This window comes from Lepus europaeus, chromosome 3 (genome assembly GCF_033115175.1).
Source record: "Lepus europaeus isolate LE1 chromosome 3, mLepTim1.pri, whole genome shotgun sequence".
Classification (NCBI taxonomy): Eukaryota; Metazoa; Chordata; class Mammalia; order Lagomorpha; family Leporidae; genus Lepus; species Lepus europaeus.
In genome coordinates this window covers 123,927,186-123,947,207 of record NC_084829.1, presented here as the reverse complement: position 1 = coordinate 123,947,207, position 20,022 = coordinate 123,927,186, and the positions used below count along the sequence as shown (strand labels likewise).

The following is a 20,022-nucleotide window of genomic DNA, read 5'->3' as shown; positions in this document are numbered from 1 at the left end:
CAAAAACATTTATTTTACAACAATTTCTATCAATATCCTTAGAGTCATTATAAGAGATTTCTGGTTAATATGATGAATAGAATACATACTGGAGATCCCCCAGGAACATAATTAAAATGAAGATCGTATACAAATAAAAAAGAATGAAAAGAAAGTTTCAAGTGCTAGGACCAGTATAGGATTTTATAGCCAGGACAATGAATGGTTACTAACTAACTCTGCAGAGATCTTTAAGGGAATGCAGATTAAATATGCACTGTAGGAAGAAGGATGTTGTTTACTGAGTTTTTATTATGTTGTAGAACCTGGAATAAAAGGACCCAGGTATAATAAAGAGAGAGGTGTGTATTCTTAAAAAAAGAGAAACAATAAAGAGAATAATGGCCTTGACTTTGAGAGGGGACTAACCTAAGGAGAAGTAGCTCTGGGTCATTGGAGGATAGATCCAGTCACCATAAAAACTGAGGCTCTATGCATTTGCTAAGCATAAAATTTGGATCAGAACTGTATGCATCATTGTAGGATATTAGGCAAAGTAAATGCAAAATTTCTCTCCAAACTTAAGTACCTCCAATCTAGACAATTACTGATGAAGAAAAGCTCATTATACAATATACACAGTAAATAATTGTATAATGTAATCTTCAGCTATGGAATAGGTAGTACATGCAATAAATTGTGTCTCAAGTAACAAATAAAGTTAAAAAAATCCCCATAATTATATCTATGTGAAACTGCAGAATATCAAAGGTAAATAATTTTTTGAAAGATTCTAAAGAAAAAAACAGTGAAAATCAGACTCATAGCCAACTTTTTGCTAGGAACAATATATAAAGGGATAATAAGATGTTAGTTTTTAAAATACACTAGAAACAATAGCTACCAATCAAGAATTCTATACTACATAAACTTTCATTTAGAGATAAAGTAATAATAGAAAAATAGAACTGGATACAAAGAGGCAAAATAATACACAAAAAAAATTTAAGTAAGTTGTCTATCAACTGAAGATTGGATAAAGAAATTGTGGTAAATGTCTATGATGGAATACAACTTAGCCAAAAAAAGAATGAAATCTGCTCTCTCTGTCTCTCTCTCTCACTGTCTAACTCTACCTGGCCAAAAAAAAAAAAAAAAAAAAAAGAAATCTGGTCTTTCACAAAAAATGGATTCAATTGGAGACCATTGTATTTTTTGAGATATGTGGATGAATAAGTGGTTCTTTAGAAAAGTTTAAAAAGAGCATACCTTAATAAGAAATATTTCTTAAATTTGACTTCAAAGAAAAGGAAATGCTTTGACTATGAAGACTATATAACACCTAAGAGATAAAGGAAACATTGGAAGAATAACGTTGAAAACATGATTTTCCAGAATATATTTCTTTAAAAACAGCAAATATTAAAAATTAACCAACTGAAAATTAGGCAAAGACATTCACAGAAAGTGAATCCTGATTTTTACAAAACATATGAAAGGATTCTTGCTTCTTAGTAATCAAGAAAATGCAAATTTTAAAAGATATATCTTTCTTTCCAAATTACAGATAAAAGAAGCTGCTGACTAAAGAAAGAACATTTAGAACTTCAAAGTAAGGACAAAGAAGATATGGACAGCAGACCATCCTTTTGTTTCTAGCCTGAAATGATTCAACCTTATGACTCAGTTTTCTCTCAACAAAAAAACTACACTAAATGAATTCAATGGCCTATTCTAAAGTTTTAACTCTACAATATTATCTAGCTTCATATTTTGGCTCCTTTTCTATTCATATTTTAAGATGGGTATAATATGAAAGTATTTTAATATACCTTTATCATTTTATTTAATTGATATTACTTAATTAAAATCAGATTTCTTTTTACTTAAGGGAGGAGACAATCACTTTAAAATTTGTTTACAGTTTATCTTAGCACTTGTGTTATATGCAGTGGCCAAATAATTTCTTATATTAAACTTTTGTATTACATTATTTTATATTTCTATTTCAAAGAGTGACATAGAGAGATTTGCTATCCGTTGTTTCATTCCTACAAATGCCTGCAATGGGCAGGGTTGGTTCAGGCTGAAGTCAGGAGCCAGGCACTCAACCCAGGTGCCCTATGTGGGTAACAGGGACCCAACTACTTGAGCTACCACAACTGTCTCTCATTAGAAGGGAACTGATATGGACAGTAAAGCCTGGGCTCTATCTCAGGCACTCTGATTTGGGATGTGCTAGGGCATCCCTAGCAGCAGCTAATTAATTCTTATGATGTTGTTAAGAGAAACAAAGAAAATAAATTCTATATCCTGGACTGTACTATAATTTCCTTGCCTACTTGCATGGATAAGTTTTTTATTATGCATGCATTCAGTAATTGACATATTAAGCATGTTTTAATTTGTGCATTTTTTCAGGGAGTGCCACTTGATGGCTAAGTACCACTAAGAAGTAAAACCTAAGAGTTTGGGTCCTGCATCTAGGAGTTCTGACATTTAAATATTTTATAATGTGAGTGCTTTACATCAAAAGGCTCTCAACTAGATTTCAATGACTGCATGGATAACAAGCTAATTATTTTCATTAAAACTTGATGTAAATTCCATTCTCAGATATGCAGTGAATCTGTCTTTGACTCTGGTCAAGCCACTATCAAAAGCTGTGGTATCTGTTTGCTTCTCTTTTTATAGAGCAGGAAGAAACATATACTTTTTAGGAGATCTGCAGTAAATCTTTAAAGAGAAATATGTTCTATAAATGGCAAACATTATTACAGATTTATCCTATTTTTAAAGGCCTGTATTTAACATCCATCAATATTTTTTCATACCTAGTTTATTTTATAACATTATTATGGAAGAGTCTTCAGCATAGTAGAATGAATAAAGTAAGAGAATAATAATATGAATTTGTTGCCTTAGATTAATGAATAAGCAACCATATCTCTTGCTTTCTTGTCTATTTAGGAGTTTAAAGCTGTTTCTGTTTCATTTTAAATGATAATCATTTGGCTAAACTTTCAAATTCCTTTATCAATAGACACTTTTGTCTAATTTCCTAATTCTCTTGTGAAAATCTTGAATGCTCATAATTTTCATTGTTTTCCAAGTGATCCTCCTGCTTCCTGTCACCCATTAACAGCAGCAGTTACAACCACCACAATCATTTGTATTTATTGAATACTTAGTCTGTGAGGCCAGCACTGCGGCTCACTAGGCTAATCCTCTGGCTGCGCCGCTGGCACTCCGGGTTCTAGTCCTGGTTGGGGCACCGGATTCTGTCCTGGTTTCTCCTCTTCCAGTACAGCTCTCTGCTGTGGCCCGGGAGTGCAGTGGAGGATGGTCCAAGTGCTTGGGCCCTACACCTGCATGGGAGACCAGGAGGAAGCAGCTGGCTCCTGGCTTCAGATTGGTGCAGTGTGCCAGCCATAGCGTCCATTTGGGGTGTGAACCCACGGAAGGAAGACCTTTTTTTCTGTCTCTCTCTCTCTCTCTCTCTCTCTCACTGTTTAACTCTGCCTGTCAAAAAAAAAAAAATACTTAGTCTGTGAACGAAAAATAGATTGGTTTGGTTTTATTATTTAATTCTACACACAAAATCCTATGACTTAGGTGGAGTAACATGGAGATTGTGGGGAGGAAGTTTAGCACCTTCTTAGTTCCTTGGTGACAGTGTCTCAACAAGTATATGTGGATGAAAAAACCAATTCAGAGACTCTTTTACCCAGCTCAGTGACATTTGCCTGCAAAAAAAAAGCTGGTCTGTGAACTTTGTGAGAAGTGGTTATTTATTTATTTATCTTTTTGGAAAGGGAAATCTCAACAAAATATTACCTGACACACAAAGAAACAGGGAAACATGGCACAAAGGAACAAAATAAATCACTAGGAACTGCAAATGATATATGAAATAACTGACAAAGAATTCAAAATGCCTGTTATAAAAGATGTTCAATCTATCAGGGAAATGATGCGTGAACAACATGAGAATACTAATAAAGAAACAAAATATTTCAAAGGGACAAATTTTGTACGTGAAGAACAATAACCAAATTGAAAGGTTCATCCAAGAGCTTCCACAACAGATTTCATAAAGCAGAAGAAATAATCAGCAAACTTGAAGACAGATAACTTAAACTTAGTCAATCAGAGGAGGGAAAAGAAAAGATAATGAGAAAAATTAAAGAAATCTGCAGAGATTTCAGAGACCCCTGAAGAATATTCAGTACACTATAAATGCTCATTACACACCATTCTAACTGACTCTTCCCTTAATTCCATGTGATCAGAAAATGCAGGTATGGTGCATAAAGATATTTTGACTAACAGATATCTTTCATTTTTCACAGAGATATTTTCCTTTATTCTTCCAAAAATTAAGTGATACAGAGCTAATGGCATTAACCATGGACATAAACTAGAAACTTGATTGGTAAAGATTCAAAGTCAAGTATAATTTAACAACAAACAGTATCAGAAAGGTTAAAGAGATGAAAGCAGTTCCCACATTAAACAGTCATGTACACAACTTTGGCAGGAATTAATTTCATGTTTGATATTCTTAAAAATCATCATGTTGATGATGAAGGAGAACATAATGGAGGAAACTTTGCTGGTCAGCTCACAGGATTTGACTTCCTTATTAGCTAGAAGTATGCATCATTGCAGACTTGGAATTCTTTCATCTCACTTCTCTGAGTATCAGAGCAATATCTATAAGTACTAAGAAAGGGTGTTAATGAGGCACAGAAAGATGGTCGATGTGATTTTCTCCTTCAGACTAAGAATCTATTCTACATAGAGGAGCTAAGGATGATATTCTAGTTCATTTCACTTCATAAATATTTAGAACATTTTTCTGTCTTTTTAAAAAATATTCACTAGCAAGAAAAAGTAAAATATTTTATAGCATTTAGATGTCAATTAAAATTTATAGCTTATTACCCCTCTTTGTACTTGAAATGACCTCAATTAGTAACTACTTGGATTTCTTTCATAGTTATCTGTAATTTAATGACATTTATACCAGTTCACCTAGATGAACTCAAAATTAAATGGTGACTTTGTTTTGTGAGGCCAGAATCAATAGTCATTAGCAGAATCAGATTTTTAAATCTAGGTAAAAATCAACAAGCCCTTTAATTATTTCTTGTAGCAGACTCAAAATTTTAGATACTAAGAAAACACAGGTACAACAGAATTTTTATCATTATGCACTACAGTTCCTATGCCTGCAAATGAATGGTTAGTACAAAAACAGATTGTCAATTTGAGTGAGTGCTCAAAGTGCATCTTGCAGAGTATTTCAAACTTGTGTGGCACAGAGGACAGAAATAGATGAAAGCTATAGATAAGAAAAAAATCCTATGTATGCCAAGTGTTGGAGGTTCTCTAACCATGTCATTGACATCATATAAATGCCAAACATAATTTTATATACAGCTTAGATACAGCAGATGTTGGCATTTAAGTATAGGCTGCTATGTGAGAAAATTGCTCTTGAATGGAAAAGGAAGTTTACTGGCAGAGGAAAATGATTTTCCTAGTTAACAGTTACAATCCCAATAATAGAATTGTTTTCAATCAGAGGTTGTAGGGTGGAGAAAGAGGAGAGATATAATGATACCTCAATCTCAATCTTAAAAAAAAGCAAATCAGCTTCACTTTAAATTGCAATGTGTGGGTTGTATACATAGAACCTTCTCCTCCCTCTCTTCTCAAACCTCAAGGCTTCACGTTAAATGGAACAAATCACATCCTTCGTAGTTCTGCTCTGTTTGGTACAGCTGCTTGCTGCAGGTGGTGCCCTAAAAATACATTGTTTGTTTATTTTGCAATATAGCATTCTGCAGAGTGGTACCTAAAAGTGCAACTGCTCCCTTTTCCTTCTGTCGGTGAACCAAATGATGAAAGACTGAGACCTTTGCCAAACCTAGCATGAAAAGGCCCAAATAAGAGGCACAGGTTGTGCTTGAGGCTCAGCTTCTGATAAGTTCCATTTTCTTTGGATTCATGAAGCAGAGCTGACAAGCAGACTATCTGTCATCAGAGCCTCCAACTGGGTTTCAGTGAAGCAAAGCCAAGCAGCAAACTGCCTTTGTTGGGAGAATGATTGTGCAGCTCTAGAGATTAACATCTGTAAACATATGGAGTATAAAGGAAAAAAATTATAATGTATCACCAAAGAAAACAAAAGCAGAGATTAATCTCAGGTAACTGTTCATGCAGATGCAATTAAATGGAGCTTTCAATGATATTTTGTTTATAGCTTAAATGATCAAATAATACTGTCAGCCACATTGGTGGGGCACACAGAGTTAATCTCACTTACTTTGTTGAACACAACGTGGTAATTTATAAGTGAGATGTTTTGTAAATTACATTAAAAATTATTATACACAAAATATATTTTCATTAACATTATTTCAGACTTTCAAGGTTTTATTGAATTGATACAGAGGAAAGACTGGTAATAATGAATCATGCCTATCAATCTTCAGAAAGACTTGTATACTATAAAAATCTTATTTAACAGCAACAGGATTCTGATGAATAGATTTTATACTCTAAGGATGGATAGGTAAAATATAACGGTAGGAGGGATTTTTCTAGGAATATTTTGAAAAACATTGGATTTTAGCAATGAAAGCACTAATGTTTCCCTAAAATTTACTGATAGAGAAACTTACTTGAATTATTAACATAGGAGGAGAGATGGCACCAAAAGAGTGAAGATGATGTCATGATTACAATCTTCGGAAATGGGGATAATGTTGTTTATCCTGACAGTGATGAAGAGGAGGACAGAAGGGTGAAGACCTGAGAGACAGTGCAGTAAGCTCAGTGTCAGTTTTTCAGGCAGACAGAGAGGGATTAAATGGCAAAAGTCAAGGGCAATAGAAAAAGTGGGGAAAAACATTCAAGGCTGATTCAAATCAGAGAAATGGAGGGTGGAGAAATATTTCAAAGAAAGAGACAGGGCGCTCATTGTGGTGTCATGGTTGAAGCTGCTGCCTGTGATGTCAGCATCCCATAAGGGTACCTTTTTGTGTCATGGCTACTCCAATTCTGATCCAGCTCTCTGCTAATGGACTGGGAAAGCAGTAGAACATGGCTCAAGTGCTTGGGCCCCTGCCACACATGTGAGAAACCTGGATGAAGCTCCTGGCTCTCAGTACGAATCTATACAACTTTAAACCACCATTTCAAAATTGCAACCATTCCCCACCACTGAAAGTTGCAGTGTCTGATAGACTTAATTGCATCACTGATTTTGTTTTTTTTTTATTTTTTTTAATACTTATTTAATGAATATAAATTTCCAATTTACAGCTTATGGATTACAATGGCTTCCCCCTCCCATAACTTCCCTCCCACCCGCAACCCTCCCCTCTCCTGTTCCCTCTTCCCTTCCATTCACATCAAGATTCATTTTCAATTCTCTTTATATACAGAAGATCAGTTTAGTATATATTAAGTAAAGATTTCAACAGTTTGCACCCACATAGAAACACAAAGTGAAACATACTGTTTGAGTACTAGTTATAACATTAAATCACAATGTACAGCACATTAAGGACAGAGATCCCACATGAGGGGCAAGTGCACAGTGACTCCTGTTGTTGACCCAACAAATTGACACTCTAGTTTATGGCGCCAGTAACCACCCTAGGCTGTCGTCACGAGTTGCCAAGACTATAGAAGCCTTCCAAGTTTGCCGACTCTGATCATATTTAGACAAGGTCATAAAAGACAGGGTGAGGATAGTAACCAATGATCCTAAGAGTGGCATTAACCAGGTCTGAACAATTATACAGCATTAAGTGGGGAAGAGGACCATCATTACACACAGGTTGGGAGTAGAGCCATTGGTGGTAGAGTAGAGGTTATGATTGATTTTGTTTTTAATGGGATTTAAAACTTAGCTTTTTATCAATGCTGTTTGCCTCTCTTCTAGGAGTAGTAGATCAGAGATCCCCTTATCTTGGAACACAGAGCTAAATATTTGATAAATTGAAACAAGAAAAGGAAATTATCTTTCTCCATAAGTGAGTTTATTCCATACAAATGAAATATGTGTGTAGTGTTAATACATGTGGGAATTGTCTTCTGGACAGAGCTCAGTTGCATCCACGGAGAACAGAATGGAATTGCAAGACTAGGTAGGGTGACCAACCATCTAGGGTGAGGGTCACTGATTTATCTAAATACATACACTGAGGAAATCTCTGAATTTACTAAAGCACAGCAATTGTGACTTATTACTTTACATGCTATCCTAGTAGTAAGTTGTTACTCATATCACATAGCCATGACATGGAGACAAGTCCATACCATTGCTTTGATGTGCGTTTTACAAGTTGGTCCCAGATTAATTACTATAGCAACTTTGGATCTTTTTAGACCAGAAATTTGAAGCAAAGAAAATGTGCCACCAAATGACTATGTCACTTCAATCCATATCCAAGACTCACAATTAAAGGACAATAAAAGAGTGTCCAAACACATTTTCCCTTTTAGTTGTGGCCACTCCTTTATGACAATTTTAATAATCAGGTTTTTTTTTGACTACTGTCTTTATTTGTAATCAACATAGATTTTCCCAACTTTGTGCAATAAATGAATTGCTAAAGATGGATAATGAACGACTATTGAATCAATGGCACAGAACTTTTCTATGCCTCAAAGTATCATTTCAGTTAAAGTTGGTTTACAATATAACATAGTATGTTAGGATTCAATCAACCTAAAAATTTTGTTCAACTAATATGGTAACATGTAGAACTTAGAAATTAAGAGGCACAGAGGGAGGGATGAAGAGGGGAAGGTGAAATAGATAGGTAGGTAGGTAGATAGATAGAGAGACAAACAACCCATGTTTCTGTGATGTAGTTATCAAAGAAGTTATGAAAAACGGGATAGAAAACATGAAGATGAATGACTGTAAGACAGTGGATAGTGTGAGGAAAAACAAACAATTGGTATTTTTGAAGTTGATGATAATAATATGATTAAACTTCATAAGTGGAGTTTTTGGGAATTAATTGAGAATAGGGTACCTCAGAATTTTGGGATTTAATAAGATATAAACTCAAAATATCCTGGGAATCATGACATTCTCTACTTCAGTCCATTACTATGAAGTGATATTTGCAATTATAATTAACCAAAGCAATCATGTGACAAGTAACTGCCTCATTAAGTATAACAAAATATAATGATATGTGCATTTGGTACCATGGTTAAGATACTGCTTGGGACACCTTGCTCTTCTACCTTCCTTTGAGAATGCCTTGCTCATGGTTGAAAACACTAACTCATCATACTATATTCCATCACTATATTCAGAAATTTTTGTGAAGAGGAACTTTTCATTGAAGACTTACTTCTTAAAAATTTCTGTATCATAATAATCGATCATAACTAGAAAAGCACCATAAGCCAATTGTGTTGTATGTTATAAAGGAGTATACTAATCTCTCATTGAAGACCAAGAGGTTGTGATGTTTTTCATCAAATACTTTATTATATTTTAAAATGCTTTATCTTGGAAATAACTTATGACAGTATTCTTTACAGTTTTTTTTTCTGCTTCTGACTTAGCTCGCTTGTAGTGTGTTCCCTGGAATGGCTCGAGTACTTGTATTCTTCCCACCAAATGGGAGATCCTAATAAAGTTCTGAGTTTGTGGCTTTGGCCTGCCTTAGTCCTGGATGGTGTGGACATTTGGGGAGTGAACCAGACAATATAATATTTCTTTTGTCTCTCTGCCTTTCAAATTAACTTAAATTAAATAGATAACAATGGTATATATTCTCACATATACGCAGTATATTGTGAGGAACATATTACAAATGATCAATATGTGTGTTTGAAAAGATGAGGTCTTGACTCTCAGGGTCATGGCTTAGAAGTGTTTGACACAATGGGTCAGTTGGAAGGAGCTTCATCAAAGAGCAAAGGGCAGAATCAGACCCAAGGCAACCATAACACCCCAGGGAGAAAAACAAGCCAGAGAATAATGAAGCCTGGGAATCATATACCTCATTATGAGAATAGTAGAGTGTTAAATACTGTTTACAAGACTTGAAAAAGCGAAAGGTATGGAAGGAGTATCACAGGTAGCTCTTGTTAAAATGCATAAACATATTTAAAGTGTGTTGCTCATATTTTTATTTTTTTCACTAGGTATCACTTCTTTAACTGTAAGTTATCTCTCATATTATAGCTATCATTATAAATCATATTTATAGCCTTCCTTTGAGAATGCCTTGCTCATGGTTGAAAGCACTAACTCATCATACTATCACATCCTATCACTGTGATTAGAAGTATTTGTGAAGAGGAATTTTCATCGAAGACTTGCTTCTTAGAATTTTTGTATCACAATAATTGATCACAACTAGAAAGACATCATAAGACAATTGTATGTTATAAAGGAATATACTAATCTTGCATTCTAGACCAAAACTTTTAATGTTTTACATAGGATATGTTTTAAAGTTCCCTATTTTGAAATTATTTATGATTTAATATTCTTTATAAATTTTTTCTGAAATACTTTTATGAGTACAAATTTAAATATTAAGAAATGAAAGGTGGGTTTTGTGGCATAGCAGACTAAGCTGCTACCTGACATGCCATTTTGGAATGCTTGTTCTAGTCCTGGCCACTCCACTTCTGATCTAGCTCTCTGCTAATGCCCCTGGGAAGCAGCAGTTGATGACTCATATAGTTGAGGTCCTGCCAACCACATGGGAGATCTGGATGGAATTCCTGGATCCTGGCCTCCGCCTGGTCCAGCCTTAGCTGTTTTTGTCACTTAGGGAGAGAATTGGCAGGTGTAAGATTCTCTCTCTGTTTCTCACTGTCACTCCAACATTTAAATAAGTAAATCTTAGAAATATACATGAGATTATATATGGTTCATTGCACAGAACTCTCTGCAGACAACTTCATCTTAAATTTCATATTAATAAAGGAAATCCAATTATTAGAGATCTGTTGCAGTCTATAATCCTTGATAACAATATAAATGTATTAGTACTTTTATTCCATGTTTCCCAGCATTCCCATGATAAAGTGGTATGTTTAGGAGGTAAGCAAGTACTTCAGATATTATGAAAAGAAGCAGGCATCGCACACTGATGAAACGGTCGGTATGAGAAAAATGGGTACTGGTGATGTGATACACTAAATGTTTTCTACTAGCTTTCAGAATTACAATTCTGTTTGCTGAATCAGTAAATTTAGTAGAGTTTATTTTTTGCACATCACTTTGAGTTAACCTGAAGCAATAATAGTTTTCCTGGAACCCGTGCTGTGTGTAGAAGGTTAAGCCTCCACCTGTGGTGCTGGCATCAGATATGGATGCCAGCTCAAGTCCTGGCTGCTTTTTTTCTGATCTAGCTCCCTGCTGATGGCCTGGGAAGGCAGTGGAAGATGGCCCAAGTGTTTGGGCCCCTGTACCCATGTGGGAGACCCAGAAGTACTTCCTGGCTCTTGGCTTCAGATCATCCCAGCTCCGGCTGTTGAGGCCATTTAGGGGAGTGAACCAGTGGATGGAAGATCTCTCTTTTTTTCTCTTTCTCTCTTTGTCTGTAACTCTGCCTTTCAAATAAAATAAATAAATTTAAAAACTAATAATAATATTCCCAATGAGCAGTGGAATAAATGGAGCTAAAGAGAAAATAAATAATAGCACCTTAATTATTCTCAAGGCAGTTTCTTAAACATAATGTTACTTGGCTCATAATTACAAAATAAATTAATATACAACTGAGTGTAAGATTTAAAGATTGTTATTCTCATACTGTGAATATTTTGTTTCATATTTCTGAATTTGCATATGAGGAATTCAGAAAATCTTAAAGCAAAAAGAAAAATTTGTATACTTATTTGACTATAGAGGCTAAGTTCTTGTTCTGTGGTTGTTCCTGTGCTCACAGAGCAACCTGCAAATTTACTTAAAGGACATTATTCAGTAATAAAGTAAAATAAAATAAAGACATGATAACTAATAGTTTACTGATTATTTCAATTAAAATTCATTTGGCATCTTTAGATACCAGGACATTATGCTATGAAAGGATAATATTCAAATAATTTATTGCCTTAAGAATAAAGACCAAATTAGAAATATAAACTTGTGTCCATTTCAGAAATAACATCAGTTTACTTTTTACTATTCAGTAACAATATTTCTTGCTATTCAGGAATAGACCTAGTTGAGGTTCTCAAATGAATCTGTACAACTTTGCTTATTTAAATGTGATTTGCAGCACTGAACTGTAAAAAGAAATGTCTTCTCCCAATTCTATCTGCCATCTTCATTCTCCTATTTCAGTAAACTGTCATTGGGAAAACTCTCTGTTTACACTGATATTCGGTTCTTCTCACATTTTCATGAATATTTGAATAAACTACTCTGATGCTACCCAAAGACAAATCACATTTATTTTGCTTATTGGTTTACTACTTTTGAGAAAAAAGCTCTGTGTGTTTAAGTACCCAGGAGACTAGAGTTGAAGCAGTGTGTATAATAGTCCAAGTCAAGCTGCAAAGCTGTTGAACCATCATGGAAGCTGGGAAAGAAGCCAAGTGCTTGTCATTCTGTCCAGTTTCCACTGCAGGCAGCAAGCAGTTTTTCCTAAGATGAACACTGTTGTACTGTCTTCGACACAGGACTACACATAGTAAGACCCCGTTTTCAGTTCCAGATCTACATCAGTTCACTATTCAGGGAAAAAATAGAGTGCACACATGGTAGATGCAGAGTCACTATTGAAAGTAGGCTGGTTACAGGGCTAGCTTCAAATGGTGCTGCTAATTCTCCGCCTGCGGCGCAGGTACTCTGGGTTCTAGTCCCAGTTGGGGTGCCGGATTCTGTCCCGGTTGCTCCTCTTCCAGTCCAGCTCTCTGCTGTGGCCCAGGAAGGCAGTGGAGGATTGCCCAAGTGCTAGGGCCCTGCACCCGCATGGGAGACCAGGAGGAAGCACTTGGCTCCTGGCTTCAGATTGGTGCAGCGTGCTGGCCATAGCAGCCATTTGGGGGGTGAACCAACAGAAGGAAGACCTTTCTCTCTGTCTCTCTCTCTCACTGTCTAACTCTGCCTGTCAAAAAAAAAAAAAAAAAAGTATACATTCTTGTTCAAGGACCAGATATTTTATACAGTTCCTTTTCTTATTGAAATTGCTACTTTACCCAGCTATCTGTATAATGTGTTTTCCTAATAAAGTGGTTTTAATTTGAAAAATTTATACTGACCATTCTCATATACATTTTTGGAACAAATACAGTGTATCTATATGTATATATTTGTGTATATAAGTATATTGCATTACACATGTATACATTTATATGTGATTTTTCTTTCCATGTCTATAAAGCATTAGGATTAAAATGTATTCATAGCTGAATATAATCGTAATTACTATTTCATGTAATTGAAAAAAAAATAGCTGGTGCCGCAGCTCACTTGGCTAATCCTCCGCCTGCGGCGCTGTCACCCTGGGTTCTAGTCCCGGTTGGGGCGCCAGATTCTGTCCCCATTGCTCCTCTTCCAGTCCTGCTTTCTGCTGTGGCCCAGGAAGTCAGTGGAGGATGGCCCAAGTGCTTGGGCCCTGCATCCACATGGAAGACCAGGAGGAAGCACCTGGCTCTTGGCTTCAGATTGGTGCAGCGCGCCGGCTGCAGTGGCCATTTGGTGAGTGAACCAACAGAAGGAAGACCTTTCTCTCTGTCTCTCTCTCTCTCACTGTCTAACTCTGCCTGCCCAAAAACCAAAAAAACAAAAAAACAAATCACCAAACAAACAAACAAAAAAACACTTGTGGTCAATTGCAAACATTGATCACAACTATTAGATATGAAAATAAAATTTTATGTGAAATGCATCTCTTATTGGTAATAGAATGATGCAGAGTTCAGCATGATTCAATTTTTAGGATTTTTTAAAAGTTTAAGCACTGAAAAATCTTATTGTCAAATAGAGAAAAGATTTATTTATTTATTTGTAAAGCAGAGTCACAGAGAGTCAGAAATATATATATATATATATATATATATATATATATATATACACACACACACACAGAGAGAGAGAGAGATGAGAGAGATCTTTCATCAGCTGGTTCACTCCCCAAATGCCCAAAACAGTTGGAGCTGAGCAGATACAAAGCCCAGAGCCAGTAGCTTCTTCTGGTCTCCCACAAGGGTAAAGGGGCCGAAGCACTTGGGCCATCTTCCACTGCTTTCCCAGGCCATAGCAGAGAGCTAGATCAGAAGTGGAGCAGCTGGGACTCAAACCATCACCCATATGGGATGCTGGCACTGCAGGTGGCAGCTTTACCCATTACACCACAACACATGCTCCTGAACATTTATTTGTAAGAAACATTCCCTTCCCATTATGTTGGTTACACAATAAATATGCATACTAAATGTGCAAACCCAAGCACCTTGTTTTGCTCACCCATGGCAGACACAGCAATCAATCACAGTATTCTTTGCCACTGAAGGAGTCTGAATTTTTGGATCTCTGGAATCCACTACCCATCAGCTGATCCCAGCATTTATATTGAAACTCTTTTTCATTTTTGGTACAAGAACATATGCAAGGCTAAGGCATTTTAGGAAAGGCTTTTCACCAGTTCTGCTACTCCTGTAGGACTGTTACTTGGTCAAAAGATTGAATTCGCATTAACACATTTTGTAATCTGTAGAATTCCAATCACAAGTTGTTTGTAGAAATCCGATTAATTCTTTTGTAATGTGAACAACACAATCTCTCAAGCTGATCTCCCTCTCTTTCTCCACACACGTTTGTATTTCATCTATCTTATAAAACTGGATTTAAAAAATTTTCGGTTTCATTAAACCTGTGCACACCTGTATTCCTTTTGATTGTGATGTCTGATACTAACTGGGAGGAAATGTTGCTGGGGAGGAGAAAGCTGGCAGGTTCACATCTGGCTCATCCTTAGGATGTTCTGGCAGTCTTTTCTGCCCAGTTGGAGGCTGTGTGATTAATAGCCCCTCTTCCCAATTATACTGATATTATACTTGTCTGCCTTTGGCTGGAGATGGGAGATATCTTATGTATTTGCCATGCAAATGTGGGCTTTGTGAATGCTAATTTCAAAATCAGCCAGAAGTTGATTGGCAGAAAACTGAACAATGGGGTGACAGGCATGCAGAGAGTCAGGATTGTGTGAAAGAGAGGCTGAGTGAAGGTGGAGAAACAAGAGCCTGAGATATTTGGAGTTAATCAAGAGCAGTAGCTTGCAGAGCAGCTGGCAGAGTCTATGAAAGCAGGTCTAAATAGATACCTTGGAAATCAGGGCATTTCAGACTGAAGCAAGCAATGAGAAGAGGCAGAGTTTGGCTGAACTTACAAAAAGCAGGGTGGAAGTAAGAAGCCAAGATCGCACTATTAGCTGCACAAACTGTATTCTCTGTCTGCTCCATTCCCAAAATGTGTCTGTTTGCACTGATTTGCACCCAAAGAACCTTGCACCGTTGTTGACTGTTACATCCTCAGGGTGTCAAGGATCCTGTCATCTTTGTTTTTCTAGACGGCTGCAGAGAATGAGAAATCTGAGGTGTTCGCTAAACTGGACTGAACTGAATGTTCAGTTTGCAAGAGGACAATTTGGGTAACACAAAAAGGGCGGAGCAGAGATTTGAGACATGATTTCAACCCTTAATCATCACAGCAGAAGTGATTAGAACGGATACCGGAAAATGTCTTTGGAGGATTTCCAATAACTAGGTAAATTGTCCATAATAAGCCCTTTTTTTGTTTTCATTACAAAGCTCTAGTTAAGATTTGTTAAATTTTCCATGACAGCAAGTACTTTCAGCCTAAGGCTTGCTAGGCAATAGTAAGCTTAGAGTGAGAAAGTATGTTTAAATTGCTCCATGTAATGGCTTGATACCCGACTGTTAACATACTCTCGTAGTATTCCAAATTTGTAAGTTCAAAGGAAGAACCCCTTAATCAATCCATGCATAGAAGAGCAGGTGAAATGGGAGAAGAAAAGATGCCACGTGATGCAATGGGTTGTTTAAATTATTTCTCTACTCATTTAAGGCCAATACAGATGGGAAAAGTGAGAGCCAGTAGCTTGAATTATTGGTCACTTCCACTCTCAGGGACATTCTGTCCATCTTCTTTGCAGTCTACCCAGCTCATCTTTACAGATGGCTTTTTATGTAAAAATATTTTTTATTGGGCCATACATCAGTATCAACATATGCTTCTGTGTCCAAATGTATTTTTAGTAAATTCCTTCTGTTCTAAAATTTTATGGGATACTTAATAAATGAGTGGATATGATTTATAGATATGTGTACACATGTACAATGATTCAAATGACTCCCCCAAATAATTATCTATAACTACCTGTACATGTAAACTGTATTTTCACTTCCTCCTTGAATCAAAGATGGACATTTTCTATAATGTTCTGGGCAAAATGTTCCCAGAAAGAGTATTTTTGTTTAAAATCCCTCTCTAACACATGTATGAAGACATTCAGTCTGTCCTCAAATCCCCCAAATACTTCACTTTTCCCATGTGAGCATGAAAAGTTGATTTAAATAGATTTTGATGAATGAAATGGCTACTTCCATCCCATCAAATCTAACTTCTTTATTTCAAGAGAAGTTAAATTAGTAGTTTTAGAGTTTAAAACCCTAACAGCTGATTTTGTTTATTTAAATGGTCTCAAGTTGGACATGTTCAAGGAAGATATCTTAGTGTTTTAGCAAAGAACATAATTCAAGTGTTCTGGAAATCATTCAGGCAGACCTCCATATATTTATAGGTCTTCCTGCTTTTAGGTCATTTTCTGTTTGGGTGAAATGGTTCCACTGGTGCTAGACAGTGAATTGTGAACAATGAGCTTCTCCCAGGCAAGGCTTTGTGTGCCAGTGTAAAGTCTCTACATCTATCTTTGTTCTCTGGCACAGAAACCATTATGACTGAGATGGTGGCTGCTACATCAGTGCTGTTGCCTTAGTGATGGTGATTAGCAGAGCATCCTGCTGACACATAGGAACAAATCATTAATTTTTTTTGGTTTCAGAGATGGTGGACATGTTCCCCAGCACAACATACCTATTCTAACACATATATAATACACATACTTATTTTTTTAATTGTAGAAGAACCATATGTGAACTAATTGGTGGCATTCTATCCAGAATCTAGTATTTCTTATTATTCAAGAATTGTGAGCCAATATCATTCCCAAAGTAATTAATTGAAGAAAGATAAAGCAGATTCTATTAATGTTATTTATTGCTAACTATTATTAGACTGCAGTCATCAACTGCAGATTTACAAAGAATCTAAGAAAAAGACAGTTTGCACATCTAAATTCTATAACACGGATTCCTGCATTATAAAGTTGTCTCAACTTTGTAAATTCCACAATATTATATTATGTAGTTAGTGTTATTAGGAAAGGCATGCATTTATTTATCTCTTTGTCATAGTCATACAGTATAAATAACATTTCTTGTAATATAGATATGATATACAAATATGTAATATATGATTTCTACTGGCTCCTAATAGAAGGAAGGTCATTTATTGGCACAACACTGTGAATAATGGGGACATGAAATCTGTGGAATCTATAGAAAAGCTGAATTATTCTGGATAAAAGAGAAAGAGTATAAGAGGTAATAAATGATACCTGGGAGAAACCTAGGAAGAAAGAAACAGGGCAAATTGAAAAAAGACACCCAGTACTAACAGCATATCCAAAAGAAACTCTGTGGAATAAAATATCTATTGGAACATCACATGGCTGGATATCACAGAATGTAGTAGTGAAAACCTTCTGGTCTTCTTCCTAGAACCTTGGAAAGAGTCTACCAAAAGCTCAATAATCAAATCTTGACTGCCTATATTTCTTACATGAAATGTGATGGTGACAAAGACTATTTGCTTATGACTAAAGAAAGTCAGCAATGGCAGTTCAGGGCATGGCTTACTTTTACCAGATAAATTATTATGAAAATTAACATTAATTAGGAAAAAGAAAAAAGGCCACACATTGCCCACAAATTCCATTTGTGTGAACTGACTTTCACAGAAGTAAAACCATTCCAGAAGTACTAGAAGAAATGGTTGTCAACACTTACTGCGAGGACAATCTGGAGGGAACTATGAGCCACTTCTATGTACTGGTACTCCAGAAAACACCCTGAGACTGTGATGTAGCGATGGTCTTCTGGGGCCCAGTCTGGGGCGGGTGTCACTGACGTCACCTTACATCCTAGTCCATTCTCCATCCACCAAGATCGGTGCATTGAAATATTAAAAGTCAGGATAAGGTCTGTTTCCTGCAAGAAGGCAATTTATAAGGATGAGAATTTCTTAATAAATGTCAGGAAGCTTACTGAGGTCTGAAACGCTTTGGGTTTACTGTTTGGAAATCCCCTCCCCATAATGTTTAGGTAACAAAGAAGTAACTTAGGAAGGTTTGCCTAATAATAATAATATAAATAAATTATTTTGTTAGAAAAAAGTGTAAGTGATATTTTCATTAATTGTAACACTAAAGAGTCCTTATCACCTAGGATGTGTAGATATTACAAAGAGAATAAGACCATATTATCAAGTAAAGTTCATGCTATTATAAATCTGCTATATTTTTCCTCACCCTGTGAATATGTACTTTTTCTCTCCCTTAGATTATTGACTTCTTTACAAATTTAAATTTTAAAACTGTATTTCAACTCAGCAACATTTAACATAGGGTTATGGCTAATGCTAGACTTATGAGACCATTACTTAATAAAACATAATGTTGTTTTCCCCCTTCCTATTACATTAGCAAGTCAGAGTCAGTTTCTGTTTGATCCTATTAACTTCTACTGTGAATTTCATCATAATATTTCTTAGGAAATATCATAACCAAATTCTTGCAAGGGGAGATAGTAAGTCAACAACTCTTTAGATGAAGTTCACTACGTTAGGTGATGCACAGCTATAAATGAATAAAAGGTAAAGTTTGTTCAATCAGAGTGCTTGGAATCACATACACCAACACAGAGCTATCAAATAGCACATGTTCAAATCTTGTCTTCCAGGAAGAAAATGGCTAAAGGGAATGATGAAGCAAATTTTATTACTCAGAAAAGCATAAGAAAAGATAAATCCCAAGAGAGAAGGTTGGTGAGAAATGGAACTGTTTCATTCTCAGTGAGAGTTACGGTCACAAGATAATAGGACCAACTACTATCACTACAAAGTCAGGTGATAGGTAGATCCCGCATAGTAAAATGTCTTAAATTAAATTATGTTTTGTGACCGTGAGCTACTCCTTTGCATTGGACATGAAAGGGTTTATTTGAAATGGCAAGGGAGATTAGAGGTCAGAAGGAGAATTTATTTGGAGAAATCTGCTAAGAGTGTCATCTGAAAGGTGCTGGTTGGATGAGGTAGTGGATGTGATTTTCCTTCTTAAGCTTATTCAAAGCAGCTTCAAATAATTCAATATATCCTAGAAATCCCATCAACTAGTCTGACTCAGACCTAACAAATCTCAAAGTAAAGCTTTTTACTGGAGCTGAGTGCCCAAAACAAAATATAGATAGTGTTAGGAAGGAAACTTCACTAAGAATAGACTCACATATGATGGATCTAAGGTAATGATCTTTGGGGAAAGCTATGGGTCATCAAAAAAGAGAAAATTAGCTTTTAATTGTCCAAAATATTAAAATAAAATATGAAATAGAGCAAGTATGGAGTTTTTTCTTGATGCTTTCAAAGATCAGTTGGTAGGGGGATGATGGCTTGATCTGCACTGTCACATGTTCACAGGGTTTGATGAAGGGAGTGTAATATAGTAGGGAAGAAAGACGTGCCAACAAAATCCTGCACCTGCAGTTATAGTTTTACTAAATAGTCACATGTCCATTAATGATATAAAATATTAAAATGTGTATATTCTACATTGTATTTTGGTTCTTTGTTTTTGAGGCTTATTCAAGTATAAATATTTTTAGTCTTGGGTTCTGAAA

General features: G+C 35.9%; 1 protein-coding gene across 1 annotated transcript in view; it reads right to left on the bottom strand.

Moving 5' to 3' along the window:
- The window catches only part of NKAIN2 (sodium/potassium transporting ATPase interacting 2), a 1,221,663-nt gene that overhangs the window by 159,254 nt on the left and 1,042,387 nt on the right, over positions 1–20,022 (bottom strand). The window contains exon 4 of the mRNA XM_062187703.1: positions 18,139–18,339. Within this exon, the coding sequence (XP_062043687.1) occupies positions 18,139–18,339 (201 nt within the window). The remainder of the gene's footprint in view (positions 1–18,138; positions 18,340–20,022) is intronic.